Source organism: Morone saxatilis, unplaced genomic scaffold (genome assembly GCF_004916995.1).
Source record: "Morone saxatilis isolate NCDOM2014 unplaced genomic scaffold, NCSU_SB_2.0 Contig11, whole genome shotgun sequence".
Classification (NCBI taxonomy): domain Eukaryota; kingdom Metazoa; phylum Chordata; class Actinopteri; family Moronidae; genus Morone; species Morone saxatilis.
Window position 1 is genome coordinate 4,967,754 of NW_023339663.1, and position 10,817 is coordinate 4,978,570.

Consider the following 10,817-nt stretch of genomic DNA (forward strand, 5'->3'; position numbering starts at 1 on the left):
CACAAGCTGTGGCCAGAGACTGGGGGAACTCCTCCATCACCAAAGGCAGCAGATGGGCAGGGAGCGTGTCCATGCTGGTCGCCATGGTGAACGGTGGCCCAAATGTGAGGATGATGAGCTGTGGAGAGTGAAGCTTAGAGTAGATTGGCGTGGGATGTAGGATTTAAAGCCTTTTGTTGAAATCTCTGGTGTGTCTGTTCTGCTGTTTCCACAAGTTTTGGTACAGATGATGCAAAGGAAAAGATGAAAAAAAAAAATATGAAATACAATACTCAATCAGTGAGAGCTGTTTAATATTCAGTCCTGAGGGCTCTGCTTGATGAGAGATGATTTGAGAGATCCTGTTTTGCTCTTTTTCCAATGTGCTCTTCGCTCTGAAACTCTGCTATGAAATCCCAGAGTGTGTCAGTGTGTGTGTGAGTCTGAGTGAGCCGTGGACTCTGAGCACCACCAAGCTCCTCTTTATATACATCTCTGCAACCCACTCCTTTCTTCCTTTGGGCATCCCTCCACACACAGCTCCTCTCCCCTCCTACATTGTCAGTGATGACACATTTCCGCAGCTTCCATACCAGTGCACCGGAATAATCTCCCAGAAACTGTTGGCATGGGAACCGGACAATGATGTTTGGGAGGGAAGAGGCAGAACGTGTAAAAGCAACACAATCGTATGGACTGTGAAAATGACGAATAATGGTAAAATCACTCAAGGAAGTTATATGAGCTGGTTGTAAAATGATAACAGAAAATATGGATATATACGGCATTTTCGTTGAACTGAAGAGTTTACAAAGCCAAAGCAGAAAAAGACAAAGGACTGGAAGTTTTTTTGACCTTATTTTTTATTTATGGCTGAAAGGACAAACGCAATGCAGTTTTCTATGGACACCATAATGATCTGGTTTGCTCTGCTTTCACCTCAAGCTACATGCATCCCAGTAATTAGAAATACACCTAATACCCGCTACCATTAACCTGGACAAAAGAACTGAAGTTGGTCCCCAGCTGCTGCACCTAAAGAGTGATAATGAGTGAAACCAAGTAAATTAATACATTATAATTTGAAAATGTTATCTCAGCCGAGACAAATTAAAAAAAACTACTACTGACAAAAACACACAAACTCAACATACATGTAGTTCTCAAAAGAGCAAGTCAAATAAGTGTATCAGAGATTTGACACCATTTCATTGGTTTGTCTTGTATACACTTGGTTTGGTTTAGAGTTTTAGTATGCATGCAAAAACATTGAGATTAATGTAGATGTGACATACTTGTTGTCAGACACACAAACAAACCACCTACTTATTAGGGTTTAACTTTATCTTGAGAGAACTTTCTGGAACTTTTCTGGAACAGTAACGTCAGTTGTAAAATTAATTTAAAAATCAATTTAGTATGCAAACATAGTACATTCAATAATTACCACAACCTTTTCCCTCTGTGCTGGCTATTCATTTACAGATCCCTCTATTTCTTTTACAGTTGAAATGTAGTCTGATTAAATTACACTTATGGTTCCCTCACCAGCACAACAGTAGAGAAAATATTAAGAATAAAAGCAAACAATTCATCGTAAATGACTGAGTTGGTGCTCAAGGAGAAAGGTGTAAATCTCAGTGCTTTTAAACCTCTGATATTAAATTAAAAAAAAAAAAGATCCCAAAGAATGAGGGATTAAGAAAGCTATTATCACAAAGGAGTACCACCTCCGTTGTTTGACTATATAGCTTTAAGCTAGTCCACACAGTTAAAAGCTGTTCCACGTACTCACAGGAGGCTTAAACATACAGAGGCCTCAGACTTCAGACACATCCAAATTACCTAGGATTCCCTTATCATGAAGGCTTAATGTTCGATCATGTTTTGCAGACAGATGGGTATTTTTTGGGAATCGTTTTTAGTTTCCATGTTAAGTGTTACATTTATTAAAGCTGATCACTCACAGAAGAGCACCGTTTTATTTATTCACACAACTTTTGGGATTGAATACATGTAGCGGCAACCGTGGCCAAATACTGTCTCACATCATCTATGACTGGCAGTATCAGAGGGAGGGAAACTGAGATGTTGCCCAGAAACTGTCACGTTTTCTCTTCTTGGTCCATGATGATGATGGTAGTCGGACGAGTCGTTAACACAGCTGGTCCCCTCTGTCTGTTGCTGCCGCTCCCAGCCGCTGCCCATCTATCTATCCCTGCTTCTGCTTCTTGAGGTAACGAGCGCGTTGGGACAAAAGCGTGCTCATCGTGTAGCTGTTGACGATCTTGGCAGGAAGCAGAGCTGTAGACACCCAGCCCTACAGAGGGAAATTACATGGTCAGCTGGTGGCATTTACAAATAACAGATTAGCATTCATTATTAATTTCCAACCCACAGGAGCAACAACGGTGGCAAGCAAGTTTGTGCAAAGGAAAATTCAGCCAATTGTTCTGTTTTATTGCCTAAGCTCTTCTCAAATAATGCCAAATTTAAAGGCATTTTAAGTCTCTACAGCAGCTGCACACATCAAGCTAGAAAAACCTTAGCTTTTATGTTTGGTTTTTATTTGAGATAACTTTTGTTATGATTTGGCGCTATAAAAATAAAATTTAATTGTAACAACTTAGTTACAAAATATGGTAATCTTAACTCGCTGGACAAGTTTGCATCTAATTTTTAAATGCTGAGCATTAGTAGGCAGTTCAAATTACAACTTTCAAGTCCTTTTCTGCTTTGCCTATGATGTCAGGTGACTTAGGTTTAACAGCTTTCCAGACAACCGTTGAAGAGCCCCCCACTGTTTTTCATCTTTTTTTTTAAGTAAGAAGAGGTTTTATGAAGCATCATAAATGGTTCTTTCATTGGATTACTATTACACCATATTCAGTTAATTACTAATAGCTTTCCTCTCAATTGTATTATTTTCATTTCTCATGCTAATCTACAGAAAATCAAAATTCTGATAAATTGACTTATCATTAAATCCAAGGTGGATATAATAATGCCAAAATTCATTTGAATTATACACATGGTTGAGTATGGTGAAACACTTAAAAAGGGCACATTTACTGTGTTTAGAAACACTCTAGCTATTTAGAAATGTTCGTTGGGTCACACTTTGTTTGAACCAAGTTTCTGAAACTTGATTGAATTTGAGCTTGTTTTGATAGGGGGACCTTTTTATAAGCACTCTTGCCTTTTATATCAATTTAATTTTAGTATTGTAGGTCATTTACCATGGCGTCTTAATTGTGCAACCAAAAAATATTTTAAAAAATGAAGTACAGCAAAGACGAAGGTCACAGATTGCAGCTTTCTAGCCGTCTTGCTTTGATACTGGTGAATTGTGGATTAATACTGGGAGATGGGCAGAGCTGTACTGCACAGTTGAGAGGAAAGGGTTTTTTAAGATAATCAGAGCACACACCACTTGCCTGCAGCTTGTGGTTTAGTGAAATATAGGGGCTGATGACAGTAAAGATCTGTGCTTAGTTCACGATATCTGCAAAAAAAAATCTGTTGACTGCACAGGATCAACAATGGCTGCATTTGATTTATTGACCATCTGTGTGCTGTAATCGATGGTGTGGTTATTTATATGTATGTCAATAAACATGATCATTGACATCCAGATCACATAGTTCAACAGTATCCAACACAACATGAAGGAATTGGAAGGAGAAAATGACTGTCTGTAACCTTAAAAAAAAAAAAAAAAGACAGCGTCTGAACTAAATTTGTGTTTCCGTTTCATTTCTGATGCTTGTCACTACAGAGTAATTACAATGTTAGGATGCAGACAATACTGCAAGGTAGTGAAGCATCCCATCCATTATTTCAGAGGATGTTTACCTTTTGACAGATGCTTTAGCAACTGTTGACACACAATTAATTTAGTGAATGGAGTTGAGCAGGTAGGAAGTTCTTTTGTATAAAGTGAAATTACAGCCTGATGAGGTTTCGCTTCTGTTGCCACGAGTTACCTTGACTACCTGTAACACGACTCCATTTTTGTAATAAGTGTAGCGCTATACTAGATTTATTACATCTACAGAGAAACCAGGTGTGTTATATGCTCCAGCTGTGTTCCCCCTACCTGCCAAATGCTCAAGTTACATTTCAATTGTTCAGGCTGATTACATAAATGCCCTACAATATGCGGAGGAAGATTTGGCCTGCAGTGTGATGATAAGTTCCAACTGGCTGAAGCACTTTCAGCAGATCTTGAGTCATTCTGAGTGGTCAGTTTAGTGTCCACGCAGATGACAAAACAGTAAAGGTCCTCTGTTAGCTTCTAATGTTGGTCTCCATAAAAGTAAGCATTGTTAGTTACTGCCAGGCATTAAATAAAAACAGGTAGAGAAAGAATAACGTTCTGTATTGTATAAAGGAACTGTACTTGTCAAGCTATCATGTTGTTTCAAGACATTATTACATAAATCCAGGCTCTTCAGCAGCCTGCAATGTGTTTCACCTCGTTCTACAGAGACTGTTTGACAGCTGATGTATTACAATAGATTGTGGCTCCAATCAAACTCATTTCGGCTAGAATTCGGTTAATGGGGGAACACAGAGTAAATTTATATTAATAAAAAAGGTTTTAGAGAAAATCCAAATGAAGATAAAATCTGAATGAGTGAAAACAATACATAGAATGCATTTACATGAGACCTTTGGCTCTTTGCTTTCAGTATTACATACCCAGACTTACCATAATGGCGTGGGGGAGGTAGCCGTTGGTCTGGGTCTGTAGCCCCACAGTGTTGAGCTCAGCTGAAACATAGCGCTCTGGACTGGGCTTGCTCAGCGTAGGCCGGCGGATTTTACTCAGCTTGGTTGCAACAAAAAACGGCAGAACACTCTGGAGCAAAAATAAGGAATTACAGGAATGAACAATGTATCTAGCTTGCTAAAGTACTGACGGTGGTGAGATTTATTTTTCTTAAGCCAACAAAAGGGGTTTCCTTCAAATAGAATTTTTAAATATAGTTACAAAGCACCAAACTCAATCCAAACCCTGTGCACTTGCAGCAGAATAACTAAGGTCAGTTCATGATTTACCTGGACAATGATGCCTTTGCTCTGGTATTCAGCTTGCAGTCCTCGTGAAAAGAAGTCCACAAATGCCTGTTTAAGATAGAGGCAAGTCATTAAGGCGAAAACTTCAATTCCAGTGAGAAACAGATGGCATTAAACACCGAAAAGCCATGGGATTTTAATTCTCAAAGGAATAAAAACATATTCAATACAGAATCTGCTGTGCAAAAACTAGCAGAGAAGAAATATGTGCACCGAATTAATGTACAATGTACTTTCACAATGTTAATGGGAGTTGTAATGAACTGAGATGATCATTAAACTAAGCATTAAACTTAGGATTCACCCTAGATGGATTTTAGATGCACTTTTAAACTTGCATAGTGGAAACCAGCATTTAGTAGATAAACATGACCCAGTATTAAGAAACCAGCAAATTAATCAGTTGAAACTGTGAACAGCCGGCTGTTTTTAAGCTAACAAACACACATGAGACGGTTATAAAACATTACGATGCCACATGCTCCTATAAACATTTTTAATTGGTACACTACCTCGGGACCTGAGTTAGTCAGCGACTTATTTATATTCAACAATTAAAACAGCAAATATGAAAAAAGACGATCCAACCCTTTATCCCTACATCTAAAATAAATGTTTAACTAACATCCATCGTCATCACTAGATAAGTTTTGCCTCAATATATGTTGGTATATCAGACAGAATAATTCATAACATGAGAACAAAGATGAATCTATCCTCATGGACCACAGTATACGGTGAGATGTAAACCATTTATGATGCTGGGATGCAGCTATAGATAAAACTTCAGTTAACGACTGAGAAAAACGTCATAAAAAAATGTATTACAATTACCTTGGAGGCAGAGTAGACAGTAAGGAAAGGAACAGGGTACATCCCACTGGCAGACGAGATGTTGAGGATGGCCCCCTTCTTCCTGGGAACACAGGAATATAAGCATATGCTACTTTACACTGAAAAGAAACAGTATGTACAAGAGAAAGGGGCGACATGCAACAAACAATTTCCTGAGATCAATCCCAGAATGATAAGACAAGATGGTGCTATGTCTGCTTGCACGCTGAACAGAAACAGCTCTTGTACATCAAAGACGGGCTGGTGGATATTGATAAGATCAAAGATACAGTAACCTCCACCCGTAAATATTTGCAATCTGAGGATATTTTTGCTCCAGCCTGTGGTGCTATGTATCTAAACTAGAGGTGTATGATATATTAGACATTACAATTACAAAATTAAAGATGGCACATGAATCATTATTTTTTCCAAAAAGTAATAATTCTGTTCATTAAAACTATCAGCTATTATATAGCTATTGTAAAACAAACCATTTGAAAGTCAAGTATAACATGAAATTTGAATGAACATATTTTAGTGTAGATCTGTTAGCTACAATTTGTGATTAAAACTCAATCTTTCATTGAGCTTTGTTTCCCTTTAGGTCTATTCACTTAACTGGTCAGTTTCCGTACTATCAATTGATGGAATTGATGATCAAAATAAATCTATGTAAAACTACGATATAAAAATTTATATTATTTTAGGAGATACGCTTATTTGTTCACTCCGGGAATGAAACCAGAAATCCTTAGATTACTAGATGACCCGCTTTACCATCTAAGCCATGGTCTAAACAAACGAGATGTAACATTAGTGAGTTTTAAAGGTGTTGGTAGGCATATTTTTATCTCTGGACAGCATTTTGTCAATTATGCATTCAACTGCTTAAAATTCGTCACCTGTAAAAATTTGAATTAGCAAGGAGTCATTTATTTGGACGACACAATTTTATAAAACAATAAAATTATATGATCATATGATAATAAAAGCATTTCAACTCAGTATTACCTATTTATAATCCAGCCCTGTGTGCTGCTTAATGCATTTGTGCTGTTCTTAATTACTACAGATTCACAGAGAGCAGTAACATATTAACAAATGCTGTCAGACAAACTTACCTCTCCACCATTCGAGGTAAAACAAGACGTGTCATCTGGAAAAAACAAAGGAAAGGGAGAGAGAGAGAGAGAGAGAGAGAGAGAGAATGTGACAAGTGTGTGAAACAGAGTAAAAGTGTTAGACAAAAAAAAAAAAAAAAAAGAGTCATCAGTTATTAATGTGTGCGGGCTGTGGAGAAGTGTGTGGAGGTGTACATCCATATTTGTAAACCTGCGTGTGTGGGTTGTGTGAAGAGGTGATCGGGGAGGGAAGACAAAGAGAGAAAAGGAATGATAATGATAGCAGAGGGAGCAGTTTAAAGAAATATTGAATGACATAAATTAAGTGCTAAAAGAGTGGGTGGACTTTAGCTGTTGCTCTGGGAACTGCAGAACACGGAGAAGAGGGGCGGCAGTGACTTACTATGCTTTATGTCACTGTGTTGTGTCTGTGTGTGTGTGTCTTTATTGTTCTGTGGGACTACCTGACAGAACATCTCAAACTATATCACCATTTGAATGCACTTGGGCAAATTTAATTACTCAAAGGCAACTCATAGATGTCACAGTGAGACATACGACGTGTACAGACTGAAACACTTATTTTAGATCATGTCTGCTAGGGAATCTGTGAATTGACTCTGTAAGAGTATTTGAGAACATTTTCACACCCCTTAAACATCGTAATTTTTAATTCTTTTTAGTTTGAACAGTTTTTGAAGAATTGGGAAAACTTTCAGCGCCCACAAGTTCAAAGCAGAAATATTTATCCACATAGACAAGGCTGTAATCACTGCCAAAGTTGCCTCTACTAAATATCGACTTGAAGGGGAAATACTTATGCAACTATTATTAAGTTTGATTTGCTTTCTCTTTGACATTAAAAGGGTCAATTTTTGCTGATCAGGGTCAAAAAGCCTCCAGTCCATCAATGTTTTAAAATAATAACACTCACCTGGCACACTGACATTATGTTAATGTTGACCATGGTGTCGATGAACTGAAAAAAAGAAGAAGAATAGAATCACTACACCGTGGCTGGTGTGTTTGTGTATTGAGTTATATATATTTGTTCAGAAATGTAGACAATTGTACCCATTCAAGTACAACTGTAGGTATTAAAGTTATCCTGAGATTATTTTGCACAAGATATTTCCTGAAATGCCAAAGGATGTTGACCTTAAAGCAACACTATGTAACTTCTGAAAGAGGAAATAGCACCTACATTCTCATACAAATGAAAAGTTAAACTCCTAAGCAATAAAACTCACTCACTTAAGTTTTGCTGCTACAGTTTTTAATTGGTCTGGTATGACCAGTTGCTTATGGTGGCTAATATTAGCTAATATTAGACATATATTACTGTTTGACAGACATCACTGGGTCAGTCTGCTGACTTTATGACTCTTCTCTGCTTGCGCTACTGTTACACGCTTTTGAATTGTCTGGTGTTTTCCAATTGTGGTTACCGTTCTTTTGGTAATCAAGATAGTGTAATTACAATATGTTAGCAGTTACAAATGTATTTTCCAGTTAAGATAAAAGTACAATATTTGGGTCTTCCTCAGCTGGCCACCTTTGTGCAGTATCACTTTGTCTGAAACTATCTCCATGAGGGCCCTGTTGTCTATTCAACTCACATTCATAAAGGAAGGAAACTGACCTGTAAAACTATCCATACAGTTAACTGGACATGGTCCAGTTTGTAGTGGAGCTAGACTGATCAAACTTTCTTGAAATAATATGTATATAAAAAAACTAAAATGACACAAACTATAAGCTATGGGATGTGCTATTATTACCTTATATTCCATACATATGCCTGTATGATATAATCATTTATACATTCATGGCAAATAGAATAATAAAAAACCTTTAGAGTTACCAACTTACAGAGTCGATATTGGGGACATTAAGGAAGAATTCGGGGTAAGAATAGGATATTCCCACATTGTTCACTGTTAAAAAAAGAAAAAAAGAAAAGCACTGTCACAATCCAAATACTTCATAAATTGACAAACTGATGGATGAAAAGAGGATTACATTTTTGTAATATGGAGCTCAAAGTGTCATTGCTCTTTCCAATCTTAGGAGGGCAGCAAAGGGCTGAAGAAGCCAGGATAAATGAACCTTTATTATTACATTAAAAACTTACACTTAGCATAGTGGATTATACCACATTCCTGATGTCTGTAGGCCATGCCTGGGATGGAATTTATCATCTCATATGACCAACTAATACAATGTTATGGATGGTGAGGTCCATAAACACCTGCTGCAGTCTTACCCAAAACTCCAATCTCCAGTCCTGCAAGTCCATCTTCAATCTTAGAGTAGATATCCAGAGCGCTGAAGTCTGCCGCGATTGTTTTAGTCTCCACACCACATTTGCTCGCTGAGGGCACAAATATGCATATACATTTTAATTTTGCATATATAGAAACAATAAAAGATTCCAGAAATCAGTACTGGCTGTGTAAAGCATTCACAAATGACCACATTGCTGACAAATAGTCATTTGGAAAGGGAAGAGCAGAGAGAAAAAAAATAATTAAACCGTGAAATAATCCTTCATCATCAATGAGGATATCCCTCCCTTAAGAGGTAGCTTTCATTTAATTGGACAGATTCACTTCAGCTCCAGCAGGAGGCTTTACTGCCTCATAACCAAAAGCATAAGAGTCCAGCTGAATCCCACTCAATAAATTCACGCTTGTGAAAAACATGCAATTCAATGCAATATAATTTAGTCGTTAGTCATTTAGCCCTATTGGACTATCACACAGTGCAATATGGATGCAACATTTCAGTTTCGGGATAAATGAGGCCATAGAGCTGCATGGATCATTAAGACTGAACTCCAGTCTAGCAGCTGTCATACTTAACACTATATTAGTCTTGTGCCTTTGGACCACAGGTACTGCTGATTTCCCTTGACTGTAAAATGTGGGATTAGTTCCACTGATGGATTTAATAATAGATATATTGAGCTACACACTGTATTTTACTGCGATTTTACTTGAAACTCATCGAAAACCATCTTCCCTTTCCATTCATGTTCCCCATGTCTGGCAACATTTTACTCTGCATTTACACTGCATGTTTACAACATGAACAATAAATGAAATAAACATGCATACAACTCACAGATCGCCTTGGAAACGTCATCCAGTTTCTCCTGAGAGCGGCTGATCAGCACGATGGCAAAACCTCTGCGGGCAAGCTACAAACAAAAAAACACTTCAACAATGGCGACACTTGTGTACTTCAACACATAATGCACAGCACTTAATTACTTTGGCCTCTAGTGATGATGATTGGTCTATTATCTTTTTGAAACAACGTCTTTTATTCAGAAAGCCAATTAAACAAGTGTTTGTAGATAGGCGTGCTTGAAAATAGAGTTTTGTACCTGTAATCCTGGCTCTATAAACTTTTACATTTGATTAGTACCTGTAATTTCTGATCGTCTGTATATTCAGGTCATTGCAGATTTATTTTTTGTTGTTGGAAGATTTAAGTTTGTGCAGTCAGATCAGTCAGAACTTCACAAGCTGAGAGGCAAACAATCTTGTTGCGCAAGTGTGCAACAGAACTGGCTAGACGACCCTGACGATCACCTGCAGGTCAGTTTGTGCTCAGGAAGGTTCCCAACTCACCCGGCGTCCAATAGTTCTGCATTACTCAAATGGCAGTTTCTTCCGGGCCTACACAACCTCCAGTAAATCAACAAGAACAACACGTTTTTAGAAGTAGGATTACAGCAACTAAACTGTATTTTCAGACACACCCATGGAAGTGCAAATACAAACAAATGCT

At 37.7% G+C, this 10,817-nt stretch overlaps 1 protein-coding gene across 1 annotated transcript in view; it reads right to left on the reverse strand.

Moving 5' to 3' along the window:
- Window positions 1-824: 824 nt before the first annotated feature.
- hsd17b12b (hydroxysteroid (17-beta) dehydrogenase 12b) overlaps window positions 825-10,817 on the reverse strand; it is a 17,384-nt gene continuing 7,391 nt past the window's right edge. The window contains exons 3-11 of the mRNA XM_035652340.1: window positions 10,146-10,221; window positions 9,286-9,393; window positions 8,892-8,956; window positions 7,954-7,998; window positions 7,020-7,054; window positions 5,896-5,977; window positions 5,044-5,109; window positions 4,694-4,843; window positions 825-2,299 (exon numbers count right to left, since the gene is read on the reverse strand). Coding sequence (XP_035508233.1) covers window positions 2,192-2,299; window positions 4,694-4,843; window positions 5,044-5,109; window positions 5,896-5,977; window positions 7,020-7,054; window positions 7,954-7,998; window positions 8,892-8,956; window positions 9,286-9,393; window positions 10,146-10,221 — 735 coding nt within the window. The 3' untranslated portion in view covers window positions 825-2,191. The remainder of the gene's footprint in view (window positions 2,300-4,693; window positions 4,844-5,043; window positions 5,110-5,895; window positions 5,978-7,019; window positions 7,055-7,953; window positions 7,999-8,891; window positions 8,957-9,285; window positions 9,394-10,145; window positions 10,222-10,817) is intronic.